We start from the raw sequence: 23,125 nt of genomic DNA on the forward strand, positions 1-23,125 counted from the left end.
ACTCCACGAAGTGGATATATAAGGAGGAGAGCGTGCAATGCACATTCAGCTTTTCACTTCGGAGCCAAGTGGTTGTACTGTTCTCTACCCGTCACCTCTAAGAGTGTCTGCGACTGCTCTGCGGGAGAAGTTCTGCATCCGGTGTTGGTGTGATGGCGCTGCAGCTGTGGTTGTGACTTCAAAGAGGTTTGAAAGCCTTCAGAGCTTGTTGCACACTGCAGACGGCACTAAATCCTGCGAGCTGTACCGCGACCATTTCCCCTGTGCACTTTGGCATTGAAAGAGCGTATTTCCCTAAAAGAGCAAGCATTGGTGTTACACTGCGTCTTTTTAAAGATATCATTCCACCCATGTGTTTATGGATGTGATCGTTACCTGGCTCTGTCTGACAGTCACGGTCGTTGCCTCAGGTGTCAGGGCTTAAAGCGTGCTTAGGTGGTGTTTTTGGATGAGTCATGCAACCCATTGCGGTAAGATGACCGCATGTTGACCGATCACAGTGTTGCGGTCGAGACTGTACCTATACCCTGATCTAGTTCCTCTACTGGTAATCAGAAAAGGGCTACTTGGCCAGGGTGACCTGAGGATCACACTACCCACCAAGCCAATCTCCATGGCCCACCCACTACTCTAGTACACTGCAAGCTTTGGAGCTTCGAGATAAGATTGCTGGTCCTTCTCATTAGGGACCAAGCGTTTCATTCGGGGCTCCGGCGGAAGACTGGATGTCGATTGCGGCATCGGAAGGTGAGCTAGAGTATGAAGACGGGCATGAAGACCCAGCTGTGTTGTCCTCTTCGGGGAAAGAAGCATTGATCGAGTCTGACCCAGAGCTGACAGCTATGCTTTTATTTAGGGGTATGTGGAGATCCCCCCAGTGGAGCGCTGTGTAGCAATGCAGTTGTGTCCTAAGAGCGTTGCCGCCTGGAGGGGTAATCCACATCTACCATCCAAGGCCTGTAAGTTCTCGTCTGTTCTTACGGCCAAGGCTTACAGAGCCGCTGGACAGGCCGCCTCTGCCCTGCATGCCATGACTCTCCTGCATGTATTTCAAGCCCTTAAAGACTTGGACGAGTGTAGTTCTGATCCACTGCTAATGCAGGAGCTGCGCTCTACCCCGTGCAAAGGATCTCTTTTCTCGGTATGGACATGGAATCGGTCAACCTGACAGCACGCCTCACGGTTGAATGTGCTCGGTCGGTGCTGAACTGCCGGAACTCCCTCAAGGGCAGGACGGCGGCCCCACTGAAACTATTTCAGAGGCTCCTGGAGCATATGGCATCCGCAGCCACAGTAACGCCTCTCGGATTAAAGAGAGACATAAATGACTAACATGTGACTAAAGGCCTGTTCACACCGGGACGAATTTCGCGCGCGATATTCGCCGACGTTTAACGCCTCGTGACTAAACAAAGGGCGCCAATATGAGTGTGCACACCGGCGCGAAAAACGGCACGCGTAAAAGCGTAATTTTTTAAAAAACGCCTCGGGTTCGTTTTTTTGGTTTGACGCGCCGCGTCAAAAACAATCCGACCAATGAGATTGGCGCTTTTGCTCACGTGTCTGGAGCTTCTGAAGTTACAGTAAAACACAACTTGGGGGCGCTCAAACACAAAAGGTCTTGCCGTGCACACGTACGTAACGGCGAAGAAGATATACACCAAGTAGCGTCTACACTGCCGGGAAGAAATAAGACGAGGAAGATGCAAGGCAAGATGAGTGTAGAGCTGCTGGTCTCGTTGGTGTCGGAACATAAAGAACTATATGACAAACGCGACAGCGACTACAAAAATCTTGATAAAAGAGAATTGTTATGGAGTGGTTTCTGTTTTACATTAAGCGCCATCTAATGTCAGGGAATGAATTTGCATGTTCACTCGGCTCATCGTCAGCGAAAATCGCTTGGGTGTGAACACAAAAAACGCATTGAAAAACGCTGGCGAATAACGCGCGCCGATATTCGTCCCGGTGTGTAGGGCCCTTAAGACTCATTTTTGTCTGCAAATGAAAACTATACCTAAATCAGAAATGGCTGTCAAAATTAACACTGATATGGACTCAGATGCGCGCACTTTCTAAAGCACTTGCTGCTTGGTTTATCCACAGTTTATCTTCGATTATCACGTGCTGCAAACAAAATGGCTCCTGAAGAAAAAAGCTGATGATGTGTATTACAGGCACCTTTTTGTACTTGCCGACACTCTGCTTGTGACTTCATGGACTGTCGTCTGCCTATGGATATAGGCATGAGGTTACACATGCCTCAGACACCGGTCACGCTGATGGCGTTCCCCATGGCATCAGCACCAAGATGCAACGTCGAAGTTCTACTTTGAAAGGGAATGTCTCGGGTTTCCCCATTATGGCAGTTGTTTTTTTGTTATAGATGTTATTACCTAGCAAGCAATAGCCATCATTTCACCATCTAGGTTAACTATAGACCTGATATAGTCCGACTATGAGTAACCCACTTCTAGCCAAAATAACCTTGAATTTGGTTACATGTCGTTTTTGCCAAAACAACTTGCAAGATGTATGATATTCCATCATGTAAGCAAAGTAAACAGTGATTTGTTTTCATTTCTTCACTCATTTCATTTCTTTGTTATCTAATTGATGACTAGTCTATTCTTGGGCTATGGTTAGATGTCTATAAAATGTTCACTGACAGCTCAAATTTTGCCTTGTTTTAGCCTAAACGTCTGGGCTGTGTTTGGAACGGCTATTTAAACGCAAAATGTCTTGCTGGGTAATCATCGAATATTTGTTCACATTTTGTTTTGTGGACAGTGTTTGTTTTTGTTTATGCAATTGATGTTGAATGTGCGCTTAATGACATCTATTTGTGGTATCTAAATTAATACGAGTAGCCCTGCATCTACATGTGCACAGATACTACTGTTTGGTTGTGTATTTATTAGCTTACTAAAGGATGGGTTACAAGAGCCTGTTTCTGTATTTTGTATTTTTATTTTTTTATGTGGCTGTGTGTTTCTCTGTTGTTGTTACTGTTGTTGTTACTGTTGTTTTGTGTGAATATAAATGACTGCAGGCAGCAGACTGTCAGTGACACATTTTCATCCTACACACAGAGACCTGCACATTATATATTTCTGGATGACACTAGTGTCAAAAGCATCTGCTCCGTAATAAAAAAGACACTCCACTGATGACACTCTGAGGTAGGACAGACAAGACAGCAGATGGTTCATCCCTTTTTCTTCCTCTCTCTTTTCTCTCTCACTCCCCCCCCCTCATCGCACCTTTCTCTCCCCCTAAACCATTTGCCTCCTGCATGCAATGATATAGCCGATCCTCCTATACGGATAGAGGGTAATGCTGACATTTGCACAATGCATGAAAGATCGTACATCAAACAGAGTTTTCCTTACAGCCGGTCATGGTACTTTATGGAAGATCTTGGTGTGCTGACATTACAATTTTTGTTTAGTCTGAGGGGGCTACAGTTTCTCAGTGTAAGCATTATGATATCTGTTTTGTTGTTGTTTGTTTGATTTTTAAAGGAAAACAAAACATTTTAGAAAGATATTTTTGGCTACTTAATCTCACCCATACCCTAAACATAAACTACATAATAGGTTGATAAATGCACAATGATAAAAAAAAAAAAAAAAAAGTAGATACACTATCTTAACTAATTTACCGAACTAATTCTTGAAAATATAAAAAATGTAATAGACAGATGAATGTACAGTGACAATAGAATTGAGTGAGTCTTTGTTCTCTGTTCTCATGAGATGTTCATTCAGATCTTTCATGCAGCTGTCATAAATAACCACTCAGACGCTGACAATTTGTTTGTTTCCTTTGTCTTGCTCTTGGCAGAGATAGATGATGTAAAGTAGTCTGACATTTCATAGTCTTTTCGTTCAATCAGAAATTCAGCAACTCCTCCTTTCTGGATAGTATTTGATGCCAAGAAACTAATGTGTATGTAATGGAATAATGCCAATTTTAAGATGTATAGAAATCTGACAGAACTGGCTGTATTTATTTAAATGAATGTTCTGGGTTAATACAAGTTAAAAGTGGAGTGTTTAATTTTTTGTGCCACTTGAAGCAACAAATGGATCTACAAAAATTAATGACCGTTTTAAAAAAAATGTCTACCCGAACACTCCTCCGATCTGTCATTGGTCATCCAAACAGATCACACTACCCCAAAGTCATGCCATTGGTTGAGAAAATGTTGCTAGACTGGGCAGAGTGCTCAAATGAACAGAGCAATGTTGCAAACAGAGCAAATGGCTTTATTATAGTTGTCTCTGCATATTAAACTAGGATAGGAAGAGATATTTTACTTTCAGAAAAGGAAAACCAGTTCACCTTGAAGATCCATTGACAGCGTTTTGGCTTAAATAAATAGATTTTCAAGGACAACCCACTTATCCTAATTCTATGATGTACTGTAGACACATAGAAGCTGAAGTGAGAGAGGACAGTGAATGAAAGCACAGGGAGCTGCTCTGAAAGAGTGTCTCGAATGGTCACAATTTATTTTCAATGAGAAGGGCCAGTGAGCAGGTGAGTGGGAGCTAGAACTTCCACAGAAAACGGTTTCAAATTTTCTTGTAGGCTTTGCTCTATTTTCTTCCGACTGGACTAGCCCTTAAAAGTGAAAGTGTGACATCTAGTTTTCTTTTGCTGTCCCCTATCGTTTAAGAATAGCTTGATAAACTGCTCGAAAGAACAAACTCTTATTCAAATGTGCATTGTGTCTTTTTAGGGAAAACGAGTAACCTACTTTTGATTGAAATAGGGGTCATTTCAGTTTACTTCAGTTTACTTTAAAATCCAACATACTCTCATGGCAAATCGTAATTATTTTGTGTTTTGGTGAATTGGTGGCTAATTCGTCATTTGTATTTTTGTGCAATCTACTTACTCCCCAATGACAGTTGGGTTTATGGGTGGAACTTCATGCTTACTTTTTTTTCTAAAAATCTTTTTTTTTTTTTTTTATGAAATCGACACCTCAAAAACACAGTTATGTTTTCTCATGATACCGGTTTTGGAAAATCATAAAATAATTTCACAGTTGTTTTAACCATATCATATGTTTCATATATACACTACCGGTCAAAAGCTTAGAATACTTACGATTTTTCTCTCTTATGCTCACCAAGGAATCATTTATTTGATAAAAAAATACAGTAAAAACAATAGAAAATTTGTAAAATAATATTAATCTAAAATAACTGTTTTTTATTTAAATATATTTTAAAGTGTCATTTATTCCTGTGAGGGCAAAGCTGAATTTATTTATTTATTTATTTATTTTTGAATAATAACAAATTTAAAAAGAACAGCATTTATTTGGAACAGAAATATTTTGTAACATTATACATTTCTGCACTGTCAATTTTGAGAAAATGTCATGTATATTTGCTTATTAAAAGTATTTATTTCTCTTTTTTATCTTAAATACCCCAAATTTTTGAGTGTATCGGTTTCCACAAAAATATTATGTAAAAAAAAAATTCTTAAGCCCCAAATAAGCAAATTAGAATGATTTAGAAGGATCTAGTAACACTGAAGACTGGAGTAAAGTGTGGTCTGCAGCCAATTTTTCATAGAGAGCTGCAACAATGTGTGGAGTTTTGCTCAAAGGTCCAGAATATATTGAATGTAATTTTTACTATATGAAGGTCCATCCTCCCAAGCTTCTTGGAGGACATCGAGCACTCCGCTAGGCCGATGTCCATAGAGAAGCTTGAAGGGGGGGAAACCTGTGGAGGCTTGCGGGAGCTCATGCACAGCGAATAACAGAGTCTCCAGCCATTTAGTCCTATTTTTGCCCCCCCTTGAAGGCACTCTCAGTCCCGCTGCAAACTCCATTACTGGTCCACTGGCCCGGCTCGGGGCAACAAATTGCTACGGGACCTGGGGATAGGAACAGGTCGAGAGGTAGAGGGATAAACAGAAGGGGCAGGGTTGGAGAGAGATACTGAGGGTAGGGGTTTGCCAACCCCCGGTGTTGTTCTGCACTGCGGCTGACCCGCTGCAGGATGGCCCATCTGAGGTCGTCGTAGACCAGGAGGTTCTGCATTGGCAGCTGTTGGGTGGCCACCTGCGCCTCCCAATGAGGCGCACTGGCCAGTGGGCCCACGGCCACTCACGTGATTCCACGGTCTTTTCGAATGGATCCACAAATGCCTCTGGGTCGTCCTGTGGACCATTTTAGTGAGAGGCACATGAGCAGTGGTGGAATGGGGTTCTGCAGACCGAAGCTCCTGATTCATCCAGCTCTGGAACAGCTTGCTGGCTAGGGGACGGAAGCACTGGTCCTGGTCTTCCCTTATATCCAGGAGCGCCTGATGGCCTCCCAAGTTTCAGCACTACTGTAACACAGGTTCAAGGAAATGAGGAGAAGGCAGGGTAGGCTGAGGTGTACTCGGATATTTTATTCACAAAATAATACCAAAGAAAATAAACTGTACTTGATCTATTTATGAACCTGTCTTAATCTCCCATTGCCGACTCCACTGAACAACCCCTCACCACATAGTTGTTTTAAATCGTAATAAAATGTCATCTCGGTTACGTTTGGTAACCCTCGTTCCCTGAAGGAGGGAACAGAGACGTACGTCGTGACCGACAATAGGAATCTATGTGCATTGGCTCTTTTAGTTTCACTCAAAGTAAATTTGGCTATCTAGTGAGATTCCTACTGTCGGGTCACGACGTACGTCGAGAGTGACCGACTGATAGGGAACACCACATTTTCATTGTATTTTTGAACAAATAAATGCAGCCTTCACCAAGACACAAGTTCTTTCAAAAACATAAAAAAATATATTTTATCATGCCAAACTTTTGGTAGTGTATATTTTGCTGTGAAGGGTTTTATCACTACTGGTAAAATTAGCCCAGATGTGCCAAATTAACTGAGGAGATAAGAGAAAGAGCTGGCAAGAACAAACAAGAGGGATATATATCACCTTACATTAACATTTCAAACACCTTGCTTTGAATAATCCACGGTGAGAAGTAACTACCATGTCATATTTTGACTGTAGACAACATGTTTATTGGATTCATTTGGAGGTTTTTTAAGTAATGCTATTTGGTTTTTATTACTTCTATACTTACTTTCCATTATTTCACCAGTGTCGGATTTATACACTGTGTTTTGAGTTATGAAGGCGTAGTCTGTGCAAGTAAGACCCGGAAAAACAATAACTTTGGATGTGAGCATGTTTTCCCCAAAACATTGTACTTGTCTGTGTAATTCCTCTTCATGTTCTCAGTCTGTCTCCCTGTGTTTGTTGTGCTTGGATTGCTGCCTTTAACAGTGTGATGTCTATGCCATACTTGTTTGTGCCGTTTGCATTTGCCAGTTTAGCACTGTGGTGTCAATATGCTTAGTTGTTAAAAGGAACACAGAGAGCTTAATGCAAGGCACTTTTCGCCAGGGTCGTCTCTAAACCACAGATACAACAACTCTGAAAGTTCAGAAAGATGCAAATTCAGTCTATGTTAAGTTTCACACCAGCTATACAGTACCTTCAACCCTTTCATTTAACCTTCTGAATGTCTAGTCACCTTCCCCTTCACTCACCAGTGGGTAATCAAACACATTTGACACTTTAAGAGGTCTAAGATTTGGTAATGGTTATGAAGGTTTTTTGTTTGTTTGTTTTGGCAGATATTCTGTGTCTCTGGATTAGTGTATTTACATATCCACTTGCCTTCAAAGAAACATTAACTTTTTTGTGTAAGTTAGCAGTCAAACAGGCCCTAACCTGTCCAGGCTGTGTCTCAACTGATGCTCTCCTCAGCCTTGTGAAACTTCACACAAGACATTCTTTAAACTGAAGCATAATGGAAGTCTTTCACATGTGCGATCTGCTGAAGTCATGAAAATATCAGCCAGGAAAGAGAGATCTCACAGTATTGAGACTTTTCTTCCCTGTTTAGCATCCAAATATATGTGGAATTGAAATACATGGCAGTTAGGTCTCATGCACATGTTTATGCCTTATATTGAACTTTTTTTTTATGCCTGCCAACAACTAATATCAAACATGCTATTAATCTGTAGGCTATATTATATAGACTAAATGTTGCCCATATGAAATGCATATTTTCTAAGGTTTTGTATGTTACATTCTTCAATCTTCAAGTGTTCATTCTACATGTTCAAGTGTTGAGGAGTAACTAATCTACATTTGTCAGTATCATGACAGAGTAGAGTAGCTTTTTCAGTTACAAACTACTTTTTCTAATGACTATCATTATTTAGTTATAAATTATATCAAAGTATGGCTATACATATTTAAATATATTTTTCTTTTTATTAGTAGCTTGTAATGTACGTTGTAGTTAACTAATTTTTCAAAAGAGCTTCACTTTAGTTTGACTACTATAGCTTGTTGTTGCTAAGTTTACCTAACAATGTTTGACACAGTAAACAAAACAAAAAAATCTAGACTTTTCATCTAAATGTTGTGATTTTTTCCAAGCATTATTTTAGTTTTTACAGTTGTGTGTACAGTTTTGGGAGGATTGGTATCTCTTCTAAACCTTAAATGACAGGCTTCGCCCAGTTTGGAACGGGTCATGGCTAGGGCAGGAACATTAGAGACTGCAACTAAAAAAAATAAGCCAAATGCAATAACATTAACAAGGAATTGTTTATTTGTTCACTACTGTTTGTTATTAGATGTTAAAGTCGGCATGAAATGGAAGTTGCAACAGAGGGCATGATTATTATTTTTATTTAAATAACTAGTGCAAAATGCCCATGCAAAATCAGTTTTTGTTTGTGTTTTTAGTAATTGTTGGTTCGGTGTGTTTGAGTGCTCATTGTTACAATTACACAGCAAAAGTTCAGTGTCATTTTTAATTGTGCATGGTAGAAAGCACACAGTGAACTCTGAGAAAACGCTATGCTTGAGCAAACAGTTTGTGAATAGGCTACTACAAATGATGGCCGTGAAAGAGACTGTGAACGCATTGAATAGGATATGTTTAGTTGGTGAATAGCATAGGCTACTATTACACAGTGGCGATAACGTTAAGCGCACCAGAATAAAATATAATATTCAGAAGTAAACAGCATAGCTGACTTACAGATTCAGTTAACATCCACAAATTAATAAGTGCGTTGATTCAGGGAGCAGTGCAAAGTGCCTGTGCAAAATCAGTTTTTGTGTGTGTTTTTAGTAATTGTTGGTTTGGTGTGTTTGAGTGCTCTTTGTTACAATTACACAGCAAAAGTTCAGTGACATTTTTATTTGTGCATGGTAGAAAGCAAATACTGATACTGACATAATGACATACAATAAATGTGGAAAATTGAACTACACGATTCAGGGAGCAGGCTACACAGTGAACTCCGAGAAAACGCTACTTAAGCTCTGCTGCTTTCTTCGACCCTCTCTGTCTCTGGTCCTGGACTGTGCTCACTCAGTGTCAGTGTGAGAGGGGGAGTGGCCAGCGGCTAGAGCGCAAAAGCCAGTGTGTGCTTCTTTTACCGATATATATTTAACGATATCTTTTGCATTTCTTATCAAACAACCAAACAACGTCAAACTTGCTACTCATGCCGTCATGTTTGAAATCCATCGGACTAACGGACTAACACACACACACACACACACACACACACACACTCACACTCACACTCACACACACACACACACACACACACACACACACACACACAGACAGAAAGACATTCCCGTAATTTATAGATAGATATAATTTACAGAAATAAACAGCATAGGTGACTTACAGATTCAGTTAACATCCACAAATGAATAAGCGCGACGATTCAGGGAGTAGGCTACACAAATGTTGGCCATGAATAAAATATAATATTCAGAAGTAAACAGTGTAGCTGACAGAGTCTTTATGTCAGAATGTTTATTTTTAAACCACAACCTTCTAAGTGCTTGTTTTAGCAATATATTTAACAATATCTTTTGCATTTCTAATCCAAACAATGTCAAACTTGGCACTGCACTTACTCGTGCCCGTAGCGAGACACCTGTCAAGTTTGAAATCCATCGGACTAACGGTTCGAGAGATATACGAATAACAGACAGACACACAGACTGACTGACAGACAGACAGACGTTTCTGTAATTTATAGATAGATGATGTGCACAGACAAATCATTTCTAATAAATACTGCAATATTCCATAAAAAATAAGAATTGTTCATTTTGAATTTCTGTATTCAATCTGATTAATTCTCTGCATAGGCCTATCTCTGTAAAACTAACAGCTTGGAAAAATTCAATCTACATTCCAGTCTGACACTGTAGAACCTGGAGTGCACTATGGAACAGACACATATGGTAAATATCTCTAGGCATGATGTCAATCTTATCCACATATGGAAAAGGGTGAAATGAATCTCAAGCATGTGTGTTCAACATCCAGCCCTCTGAATGGAATTCCCTCTAAAAACATTCACTCATTCAGATTTCCCTACCTTTCCTGAAATCCAAACTGCTTTTCCTGTTGTAGTTTACAAAACCTTTTCTCTTTTACATTTTGTAAATTTACATTTACGACTTGCTTGCTGACTTTATTGTACCATTTGTCTTTACCACTACCTTCTCTGCTGTGTCTTTCAGGCTCTAAGAGTGTGGTTGAAGTTCAGACTAAAATGTCGGTTTGTGGTGGCCTTCCTTTTTTTCTTCAGTCTGACAGTGGCGATGATATACACCCTTCCTCCCTTCCCATCTGAGGAGAGCAGGGTGAATCTACGGGGCCCCCGCAATAACAAACCCAGCAAGCTGGTGGAGAAGTGGTCTCTGAAACCTTACCTTCCAGTGTTTTCATATGGACAGAACAGCAGAACCTGGAAGATCCCTGAAATGAAAGATTCAGCTAAGCATCTCCTGATGGTCAACCATCACCAACTATCATTTTCCTCCGGAAAACAAGTTCAGGAAAAAGAATCAATCAAAAAGCATCCAAAAAGTAAAGTAAACAAAAAAGAACGATATCTGCAGAACACAAACAAGCATCCAGTCAAGCCATTTGCAGCCAGAGCCAAAAGAGGGCGAGCCAATAGACTAGGAAATAGCAATAACACAACCATCCATCTTCTTCGCTCCAGACATGACCCAGCTTTCCCTCAGCCTGCCAGCATCCAAAGCCTCCGCCCAAATAACAAGATATGCAGGCACAAATGCACTCCAGATGGGGACAGAATAAAGAGGCTTGTGGGGCAGTTCTCTGATACACAGCAGGTGGCAAAACTGAAACAGGCCCCTGGAGAAGCAGGAACACATGAAAGACGAGCAAGGCCCACCGAGAGGAAGAGGCCCAAATCCGGGGCAGAAAACAACGATGGGATTCCAGCAAAGGCTGGCATCAAGGAGTCAGCCACTGACTGGTGTAAGACTGTCTCTGATGAGACTTTTATTGAAAACTGGAACCAGACCAAAGCAGAGACTCTACCCTGGCTCAGTGAGGATGATGTGAAAAAGATGGCACTTCTCTCCAGTGGCACTGTGTTGAGTAAAGCCAGGCTTCCAGGCCATGGTCAAGTGCTTCAGGTTGGATTCAGTGATAGATATAGCATTTATGCTTCTGCAGGGGACAATCATATCAAACGCTGCCAGACCGGAAGCTGTGCTCTCATAAAACGCCCCAATGACTGGTTTGAGGTGTTCGCCTTTCACCTGGACAGAGTTCTAGGTCTGAACCGGAGCTTGCCAGCAGTGTTGAGAACATTCCACAGTGAGATTCTACCATACAGGTACACAACTGGATCTCCCAGACCAGTGGTATGGTGGGATCCCAGCATCCAGCATCTGTCTGATGCTGACAATGACCAGAACTCTTTTTCACTTACTTGGCCACAATATCAGACTCTGCTTAAGAGCAGGTGTGGTACTCGAGTACCGTTGAACTTTACAACATGTGTGGGAGTTCATCATTCAGAGTGGGGGCGGCTGGCCTTGTTTGACTTCCTGCTGCAGGTAAGAGGCACTGTGAAAACATATTACAACATTTAGGATATTTGGTTTCCACAAACTCCTATGTCTAATGTGTAAAAATGTATTTTATGAGAGTAAATTGCATATGTAACTTTCAAATTACACAAGAAAATGTGATTATCTTCTAATGTGAATCCAAAAAGATCAGGATATGTAGACAATAGAAATGGTCACTAACTTAAGTTTAAAAGGTTGACTAGGTTATATGACTCCAGTTTATATGCATTTAAATTAGGTCTTTGACCGTTGTGGTTAGAAACTCTTTTATGAGTCACAAAATGTAGGCCTGCCAACTACATAATGGCCTACCTGCCAAGCCTGGTATTTAAAGTAATTCATGTTTAGCATTGGCATTTTTCCTGTTCAAAACCGACTCTCTTTAAAAGTGAAGTGTGTGATTTTAGTTTTCAAACATGTTTTTTGAACACTTGCCCCATCTGGCATTGTTTAGACTAACAGTAAGTTTTGCCTCTAAGTTAAGTCATTGGTTGGGCCATGATTGCTATGTTGTGCTGGCCGGGATGCTCAGTCAGGTAGGCCTGTTGCACAAAGGTAAAACAAATTCTGATTTTCAGAATAGGTCTGGAGTTGACAAACCAAACAAATCTAAACTGGTTTAGATCAGGTTCAGGGGTCTATTCACAATAAAAGTTTTCTGGCAACTCAGGGTTTGATCCACAGTTGAATCTCTATTATAAATTGACACGAATGTCATATTAAACAACAAGATAAGAAGAAGCAGCACTGCTATAAGTTAGAGAATGCATCTGAAAGACTCAACTGGATTGTTTTTGTAATTTCTTTAGGTTCACATCAAGCTTAAAAGAAAGCATACAGTATAAACTTAATCATTTTAAAAGTTACATACAGTATATATTCTAAAGCTTTAAATGTAAATTAATATTTGCATATAAATAAAAGCTTAATTACAATATTGAAAAACCAAACTCAAAATTGCCTGTTGTCTTTAGATATTATACTAGGAAAGGAGAAAACAGTTTAAAAAATAAATAAATAAATGTTTTTACACACTTCACCTATAAGCAGTTTCATATAAGGCTGATTTTATTTTATTTTCTTTCTTGTCAGCTTTCTTATGATAGCTCTCAGAATGATTTTAATTAAAAATGCAATCACTGTGAGTTCATGACCAAGTCAACCTAGTTGTTTAAAACAATGTTTGTGAGTGATAACCAGGCAGTTCCTACCCAGCTGAATCACAGGCATGTTCAAAAAGTGTTGCATTTAATTGAATGTGTACGTTTGACATGCATTTAATGAAATGGTGATTTAGCTCAGTTTAATTATCTCTTCATGGCCTACTATGAGCAAACATATTATCAACCCATTGTATTACATTTATTTTCTAGGATTTTTTTCTCTTTCTTTTTTGGCTTCTAGGATAGGTAAGCTGCCATCAGCCCATCACAAACTTGGCAGAGGACTGTAAACAGGTCATTCTCAGGATTCATTGATGTTCCTTGTGTGTTGCTGACGTACTACAGATTTAATTAACAGGATACTGAACTTACTGTAGTCACATTATTTGATGGATTATTTCAGATTGGATTGATTTTCATAAGATAATCATACAAGTAATGTGATTTACATAATCAGATTACTTTTTTTCCAAAAAAGTTTACAAAATAACAAGATTTGTTTAGCCATTTATCTTATATTATCTTGTTTAGACACCTTTCTTGTCCCCACACTCTAAAAAATGCTGGGTTGTTTTAACCCAATGTTGGGTCAAATATGGACTAACCCAACGTTGGGTTAAAAAATGCAGTTTAAAAATGGACAAATTGCATTTTGGACAAAATCAAAAATGTACAAAAATGCAATTAAAAAATGGACAAATTCCATTGGTTACATTAAAAATGTAACCCAACGGCTGGGTTTGTCCATTTTTAAATTGCATTTTTAACCCAACGTTGGGTTAGTCCATATTTGACCCAACATTGGGTTAAAACAACCCAGCATTTTTTAGAGTGCATGTTGAGAGAAATCGGGATAAAGATGCAGAGGCATTGTACCCTGGAAATCCAGAGTTCTCGCGAGAGCACAAGGTGAATTTGCTCAGCGAGTTACTCTGGCGTTGAGTAATGATGCTGATTAAATATGCCCTTGTATCCGAGCTGCACCAATCACATCGGGTTATCTGATATAGGCGGGCCAGCCCAGAGGCGAGCTAAACAGATGACAACAGCGCTGTGACGTCGAAGTCATTAGTAAACATTGCAAGATGGCTATGGATGAACACCAGTTGTTTGAAACGGCTTTGGCCACTACAATGAACGAGTTAGACTTGGCTTTTTATCTAAAAGAGGAACAGAAGACGGCGCTCGAATCGTTCCTTTGCAAGAAGGGCGTTTTCGCGTTTTTTTGCCGACCGACCAGATACGGGAAGAGTCTAATCTACGAGTTAGCTCCGCTCGTAGCTAAGCGTATGGAGCTTGTTGTGATTGGTCGTAGCGTTATCCAATTGCGTGCAGTGAGATTTTCAAATGCATGCTTGGTGCATGCTCGAGCTGGCCGATTTTCATTAGTCGATGCCAGACCATTCATCTTTCAGATTTAGGTCTAGATTTCCAGGCTAGAGGCATTGTGTGCGCTGTGTTAACATTATGGTTATTGTAGTTCTAGACTACATTTATTTACTCATCTCTTGCACAAAAAACAGATGCAGTATTTCTCAAAATTAATAAAAACAGTAAAATACAACTTGTAATAATGAATTATTTTAAAGAATGCAAATATACCTTGGGCCAGATTTACTAAACAGGGCAAATTAGTGTGAGAGAGCAATTTCATAAAAGCTCCAATGGGAAAGGAAAGTTATGTGCGTGATCTACGGACGACGCGCAAAAAGAACACAGACTCAGCCGGATCATTTCCATAATGACCAACGCAATCTACCAAGAGCAGTGCAAATTAGCATCTGGTTTAAAGGGATAGTTCACCCAAAAATGAAAATTCTGTCATCATTTACTCACCCTCAAGTTGTTCCAAACCTGTATGAGTTTCTTTGTTCTGCTGAACACAAAGGAAGATATTTGGAAGAACGTTTGTAATCAACAGATCTCGGTCCCCATTGACTTCCATAGTAGGAAAAAAATATACTATGGTAGTCAATGGGGACCGATTTGGACCACAACAGATTTGGAACAACTTGAGGGTGAGTAAACAATGATAGAATTTTCATTTTTGGGTGAACTATCCCTTTAAGACATGTTTTTTTTTGGTCGTCAAATAATGCCGTAAATACCAGTAAACTGACCGTAGTAAATCACCTTGCATGATTCATTTAAATACTCCCCTCCCATAAATTTTGCGTCTGAAAGGGAAACTCCTATAAATGCATTTGCAATAAGGTCAGCTGCAAAAATAACCCTGTCCACTCCTTTTCAGCACTAATTTTTCACTGTGTGTCTTTAGTAAATCCTGACAGTAGTTTTTTAACACAAAAGAGGGTTTGCACTGGCGCAAGCTGTTAGTAAATCTGGCCCCTTGTGTGAAATGGCCTTTACATTTGCAAAAAATAGATTTTTTTTTAAATATAAAAAAACAAACAAACAAACAAGCAAGCCCAGGCTAGATGAAAAAAAAAGTAATGCAAAGTAATGTAACAAAGAAACATTACTTCATTTAAAAAGTAACTAAGTAACACAATTAGTTACTTCTTTAGGGACAAACACAATATTGTAAGGCATTACTTTTAAAAGGAAACTTTCCCCAACACTGATCATACATGACATGGTTCAAACAGATTGGTAGCTGAACTGTAACAATATAGAATTGGGGATAATGCTTTTCATTGAAAAACTTGTTGACATGAATTTAAATATTGGGGGTTCCCAAATATCTATGATGATTACTATTAATGATAAAAAGTGAAAAAAGGTCAAACAAACAAATTCATTAATTAATTAATAAGTATTTCAAAATAATTTCCAGAGCATCATCCATCCAAGCACACTTATTTTATGTTGGCAAAGTTGGAAAAGTAACAAGAGAGACTTTAATTCACTGTGAATGATTATATATCTAATCTTGATCACATGAGGATTGTGATTCGGTATCACCTCATTAACAGGTTTATATGATGTCTTTTACACTTTCCTTCCTCTCCTCCACTTTTTGCTCCACATAGCAGCAATTCTTTCAAGAACCATTGTCATCATGGTGACGTTTAATTAAAATTTTGAACATAGGTAATAGAAAAAAATCCATGCATGCGTCCTTTCTGAACAGGTTGAAAGTGAAAGTGACTGGTTGAAATGTCCTTTGTGGTTTTGTGCTTCTATGATAATATTCACAAAAGTACAATTATCGCTCTCTTTCACTAATTTTAACACAGAAGGAAACGTTTTTAAGACATTCCATGCAATTTACAGCACAAAAATGTCATTAAATGTTAACTTGGAGTTTCTTTTGTGGGGTTTATACTGTTTTAAGCTGGGCTCAGACTACAGGAGTTTCAGGCCGAGTTATGCCCGATTTACCCCTCCCAAAATTCGGAGAAAACAAACATGTTCAGGGCATCGGTCGGTTCCGATGTCCAGATTATCTGATCATGTGAGGCATTTAGACATCTTTTAGAAATCTTAAACCTCTCGATGTGCTCGCAGACACATTAGGGCCACCCGGGCAATATCGTGTTTGATATTTAGGGTTTTAAATCAGGATCAGTACTTCCACAATAGCCAATTAGAGACAAGTCTACAAGGTGACGTGAACAGGCGAGGAACGGATAACACGACTGCCTTTATAATGTCTCTTCATATAATGTATCCATTTTGTTTACATTCGCTTCCCAGTGAGATCATGTGAGGTGCTAAATCTGGCATGATAATCCCCCTTGTAGTCATAATGTTATCCCTTAAAACTCATCTTTGATCACCAAAATGAAATATAAAAAAAAAAAATCTTATGGCCTAAAATAGCTTGAATGTAACTCTACACCCTTGCCTCATTTAGTATATGCTGTTCTATGAATATGCAAATGAGCCCCGCCTCCACTCACTCACACCAGCTCAGAGATCCACTCGTTGACGATCACACATTGACATGATTGGTTACAAGGTAGTTTGTGACGTCAGAAACACCAGTGATCTCAAACCGTGTTTTTGAGGCCATGTCCACACTAATACGTTTTCGTTTGAAAACGTGTATTTTTCTCTCCGTTTTGGCCTTCCGTCCACACTGAGACGGCGTTTTTATTAATGAAAACGAAGCTTTTTTGAAAACCCACTCCAAAGTGGATACATTTGAAAACGCTGTTTTCACGTTGTAGTGTGGACTGTGAAACCAGTGGTATTTAAAAACGATGACGTAAATTTAGTCATGTGACGCATATTGTACCAATAGATATTCATGTTTATATCAGTATTGTGCCAGTTACGTGCTATTCACTTTCACACTGTTGCTAAAAATATTCTACATTGCACACTCTTCATATCACAGTCCTGCAAAGATGACAGAATTGACTCACATTTGCTGTCCTGCGGCAATACATGAGAGCAGTTGCGTTTTAGACCAAACATATGGTGATTGCGTGCGACCTGGACCGCATCAGTGAATGGTGAGATATTTTACTAAATAAAATGATCCCTACAGAAGAATTGCGCGATAACTTCATTTATTCTGAATCATTTCAGTGATCATTTGTGGGGTTTTACGCATGCGCAGTAAGGTGAATTTAGCGTTTTCAGGCGTTTTTCAAAAGTTTCTCATCCACACTGAAACGTCCGAAAACGCCTGAAAACGCTAGTGTGGACGGAGAGCATTTTTAAAATATATTTAAACGAAAACGCCGTTTTCATATGTATCCGGATTAATGTAGACGTAGCCTGAGACTGTCTTTGGTTCACTGCAGTTTTCAAGGAGAAAATACTCAACAATGGTGTTGACTTGTGAATTTGAACATGGATTGTCTTAAAGCATATTAAAAACACCACATATAAACAACATTAAAAGCTGGATTTTCACCACAGGGGGACTTTACGAATATCTTGCATAGTGTGATTCGCCAATATTTCCCAATCGGTTCAGTTTAAAAACTCCTGTAGTCTGAGCCCGGATTAAGAGTTTAAGAAAAACACTTCTTCCCGCTTGATTACAAACCATGCCAAATCAAGAGTGAAAATATCACTTGATGGCAGATGAGGCAGAATGTGAGTGCATGTGTAATTGCATGTGCTCATGAATGTGCTTGATGGATTTGTGAGTATAATCTGTGTGTGAAAACTGCGCGCTGTACAAATGTGGGTGTATGGACGCCCATGAATAATACATTAGGTCTTAGAAGAAAAGTCAATAGCTGTAACATGGCCAACAGCTAATAGCTTTGTATTGATTTAGTGAAATTGCTGACTGGGACCCTTGAACATTTGTTCCTCTCTATTCATTTAGCACCTCTGATGACACTGATGTGAAACCTCACACCCTTAATCACAGAACAGTGTGAAGGACACACTCACTGTCACCACAAGACCTTCTGTGTGCCGCTCTGAAATCTTGATCAGTGGTTCTTAATTGGGGCCACAGATCTGGCCTGATATGATCATAAATGAGATAATGCATAAAATACAATGCAGCCAACCATAAAATCTGGGTAGCAAATTAAATAGACTTCTTGTGAGGAGGAAAACACTTCACATACATTTGGTTGTTGACGTCAGATCATTTGGCATTTTTTACCACATTCCATGTTCCATGTGTTTACATTTACCTTCGTACAGCGAAATTCCATGGGTGAAACTCAATAGGAATCCACATGATTTGGAATTTTGTGCGAGACACGAGGTGAACATTTTCTGCATATTGATTTCACATCGGAATCAAGGAGATTTTTTGTGCAATTTGTCACAGCAGCATGGTTTAGAAGCAAACTCTAACCAAGAGACGCTTCATGCATCGCTACACTATTGACATATATAATGGCCAGCTATTGTTAATGCATTTATTTTAAAAAAATCATTTTTCATTCATTTTTATAAATTAGTATTCCATTATTTCTCCTCAACTTTTTAAAAACTTTATCCTTTTCCCTGACTTTTCCAGGCAAGGAAATCCTAATAAAAAAAATAATAATCAGTGAGTAGAATCAGACAGAAGTAAAACCATTTGAGAACCATTGATATAGATAAAGATGCATAAAGGCTTATATTTTCTCCTCTTTAAGATATTTTTCAATTTCACAGTTTCTATTCAACACAGGATTCTATGACACGGGAGCTGGATACTTAAAGGTATAGTGGAGGATCTTTCCGAATTTTAGATAAGACCCGCCCTCTCCACTTTTTGAATAAGTTTGATTGATTCACCAGAATGATTGACAATTAGGAGGACCAATAGTATAGGTGATCCACCCGGAAGTAAAAAAATCCTCCGCTATACCTTTAAAAATATAATATAATATATATTGAGTTGCAATATTCAAATATTTTTGTTACTTTTTTGTTTGTAAGTGGTTAAAAGTCTGAGTACAACAGGGTCCAAATCTGCAAAAAAAAAAAAAAAAAGTGATGTCAAATTAATAGTACATGTTTAACCTCCTGCATTGCTTCACGGTCAAATACAAACATTTGTGACATGAACCATGTGAACTCCTTCGTACAAAATGAAGGATTTTTTTTTTAATCAAATTGTTATTCTGAATATGCTACATATTATTGTTACATTTATTTCGATGGTCACTTTTGAAACTATAAGTAACTTTGCAAATACATGTTAACTAACTCTCATTAGTGTATTAGTAGACTTTTACTGTGGAGTTCGGTGTTAGGATTTGGGTTAGAATAAGTTGACATGTAGTTGCAAAGTTACTTAAAGTCAATAGAATGTCTGTTGAGGAGCATCAAAATAGTGTTGCAGATATGAAGCAGACAGTCTACTAATACTCTAATGAGAGTTAGTTGACATGTAGTTGAAAAGTTCCTATAAGGAACTAAAATGGACTATTGAAAAAAGTGTTACCAATATAATTTGAAATTACAATATTTTCGTTAATTTTGTTTCATTAAAAATGCAAAACAGAAGGATCTTCTTTTACCAATAGAGTAATGTGCTATGTATAAAATCTCTGTATATATAAACCCAACATCACTAAAACCAATGGCAAAAATGGTTGTCTTGGTTTCTGAGCAAAAGGTTACATGATTCAAAATTTGAGAAGCTGTGACATGGAAATGTCTTCGACAGAAATGCTCTGTGGCATTCACCATGGTTCAGTGGCAGTACTGGGCTTAAACATTACGTAAGCGAGCCCTAAGGTTATCACAGTGCTGGCTGTGTAAAGAAAGAGAGCATAGATTTGAGTATGATGTGCAAGAGGAACACAATGTGTGTTGACGACTGTCTGCTTCTGATACTGCCAACTGACACAGCAGCTGTCACAGACACTGAGCTGATGTTAAAATCGTATTATTCTGAGTATAATATCAGCATGTAGACAAGTGACATAAGCATCTTTTCCCATCTATTTTAAAGGTTACATTTTCAACATAATCGACAAAGACTTTTCTTATACTAACAATCATGGTTCTATTATGTTTGGACTATATTAGTCGTTTCCCGCTTGAGTTTGTCACGATGGTTGCTGATTTGATTTCTGTTCATTATTTAATAGCTTATTTGATCTGTGTATAATAGTTCCTGTTTTCAGTTCTCATTTGTCCGGTCTCATCTATGTTATGGTTGTGTTTGCTTGCCCAGCTTTGTTTGGATTTACCTGTGGATACTATTAAAGACTGTCTTGGATCTGTATCTTCTTCGTCCAAGACACTCTTTAACAGTATCCACAGGTAAATCCAAACAAAGCCAGGCAAGCAAACATAACCACAAAAGAGACACAATTTTATATATATAAAATCGTCATTTACTCATGTCATTGCAAACCTTTATAGATTTTATGTATTCATTTTATATATTTTTATGTCTTCCCCATGAAACACAAGAAATGCTCCAAGGTGCTCTTTTCCATAGAGGTGCTCTTTTCCATAGAGGTGCTCTTTCCCTAGCCTGACTACGTCAGACTTCGTACTTCCGCTCAATTTCATTTCGCTTCTGTACTCAGTCTGAGACCGCGTCATAGCTTTCCGTTTTCCTCCGGCCTGAAAACAGCCGGACAATCAACGAACAGAGGGCGGGCTGAGAGCCGTGACGTAGACGCTGATTGTACCGTGGATGCGTAGATTTACATCACATAATCTGCAAAAGTCGTTCACAGCCATGTTCACTCCGGTATTTCGCTCGATGGTTTTGTTTTCGCATCATACATGTGTTTACAGTGGAAGTTAGATGCGGCTGAGCATGCGCATAACACACGCCATAACCAAACGTTATGTGATTGGCTTACGGGTAACCAATGATTTTAAGCTTCAGACTAGCGCCCCCAGGCGGTAAAGAAAATGTTTTTCTATTACGGAACTCCAGACTCTCTCTACGAAGCAAAGCGAAGTAGCAGAGTCTGGTATAAATGTATAAATAAATGTATGCCTATTATCGTGGCAATTTAATTACCAATTCATTCCCATGACTTACTAATACGTCAGGACGTTTTACCAATTCATTCCCTCGTTTTAAGTCAATTGTGTGCACAATATAATAATTAGTTGCCTCGAATGACTAAATCGTGGCCACATTGTAATAATTTGTTCCCTTGTTTTAGTTCAATCAAATCGAGGGAACAAATTAATAAATCGTAGGAGCAAATTATTAACAAGACAATCTCCATGAAATTAAAAAGAGTAAAAAATTATGATAAAATTGCAATAAGCCATTTCACCATTTCGGTTTTATTTCAAATAATCGTGCAGCCCAAACATGAATTTCAATACATGCAGTAAGACTATACAATATATTAAACCAATTGGCATCTTTTAATAAATTTTGCTTTGTCTCAGAACTACCTTTAATTGCATTTATTGGAATCACAGGTTTTGGTCATTACATTAACAATGGACATGTACCAATTTTTTTAAGAGTTTTAAGTCCATGAGGGGGAAAACATTCTTATAACATTTAAAAGCAGAATTATTACCCAGCTATTGAAATCATATCCATTTTCAGTGGATAAACAGTGTTGTTCTGAGATCAGACCTGGTTCACTTTACAATGTGAAATATAGCAGTGATATGTCAGAATGGCTTGTGGAGTTTGCGGGGGAAGGAAGGTGTTCAAACTGGGAATGAGCTGGTAAAACACACTTTCTGCACTACAGGGTCACATCTCACCTTAACTCCTCACCCACAGGATCATGTATCATGACACACAGGAACCAAAGAGGAGGAATGTTGTTAAATCTTGTGAGAAAAGATAAACCACAGTATCACCACTGGAATCTCTTAATACTCTCTGCCCTGAAAGTAGTTGCTTGCCTTGTTAAAGGAAGTATGAGTCATAAAACTGTTTATATTACTCTGGGTTAGAAAATAATCCGGAGTAGTCAGAACTCATGATTGTATACAGTAGGCTTACACTGAAAATTCTGTGTTAACTTTCTTATCTGAATATTTGTGAGGTTAATAACACTGATTAAACAAGTAGGTCCCTATGTGTCGTGGGCATCTATGGTTACATGAAGATATTTACATCCATGGAACCTTTCCACAGCACAAAAGTTTCTTTATAGTGGAAAAAGGTTATTCAGAATACTGTTCTATGCATTAGGGGGAAAAAATGGTTACCTGAAAGGGAACCAAAATTAGCTTTATGGCATTGCTGAAAAAAAATCTAAATAATGTCACAAGTATGTTTGGTTCTGTTCTGTTCTGTTCCCGATCCTTGTTTGTTTCTATGGTTACTGATTATGTTAGGCACCTGTCTCCAGTTCTGTTAATTAGCCTCATTGTGTATTTTCTTGAGTTTTCCTTAGTAGGTTTTCTAGTGTTAACCATATGTTATAGCATGTAGTGCTTTGTTTTACCTAGTGTTCATTAAAAGTCAGTTTGATCATCTTCTTGTGTCTTTCTTGGATTAGTACAGTTCACCGTAACACTTTATATTTAAGTTACAAATAGTTTAAAAAGTGAAGATGTAGTTTAAAAGCCTATATTCATGTCTATTGACATAGTATAAGAGAGATGAACCATGTCTATTTGGTCACACTTTAGTTTGGGGAACACATATTCACTATT

General features: G+C 38.6%; 1 protein-coding gene across 1 annotated transcript in view; it reads left to right on the plus strand.

The window, feature by feature from the left end:
* Positions 1-23,125, plus strand: part of gask1a (golgi associated kinase 1A) — a 35,069-nt gene that overhangs the window by 6,060 nt on the left and 5,884 nt on the right. The window contains exon 2 of the mRNA XM_084384677.1: positions 10,611-11,966. Coding sequence (XP_084240803.1) covers positions 10,611-11,966 — 1,356 coding nt within the window. The remainder of the gene's footprint in view (positions 1-10,610; positions 11,967-23,125) is intronic.

Source organism: Rutilus rutilus (genome assembly GCF_951802725.1).
Source record: "Rutilus rutilus genome assembly, chromosome: 17".
In the NCBI taxonomy this organism is placed as follows: Eukaryota; Metazoa; Chordata; class Actinopteri; order Cypriniformes; family Leuciscidae; genus Rutilus; species Rutilus rutilus.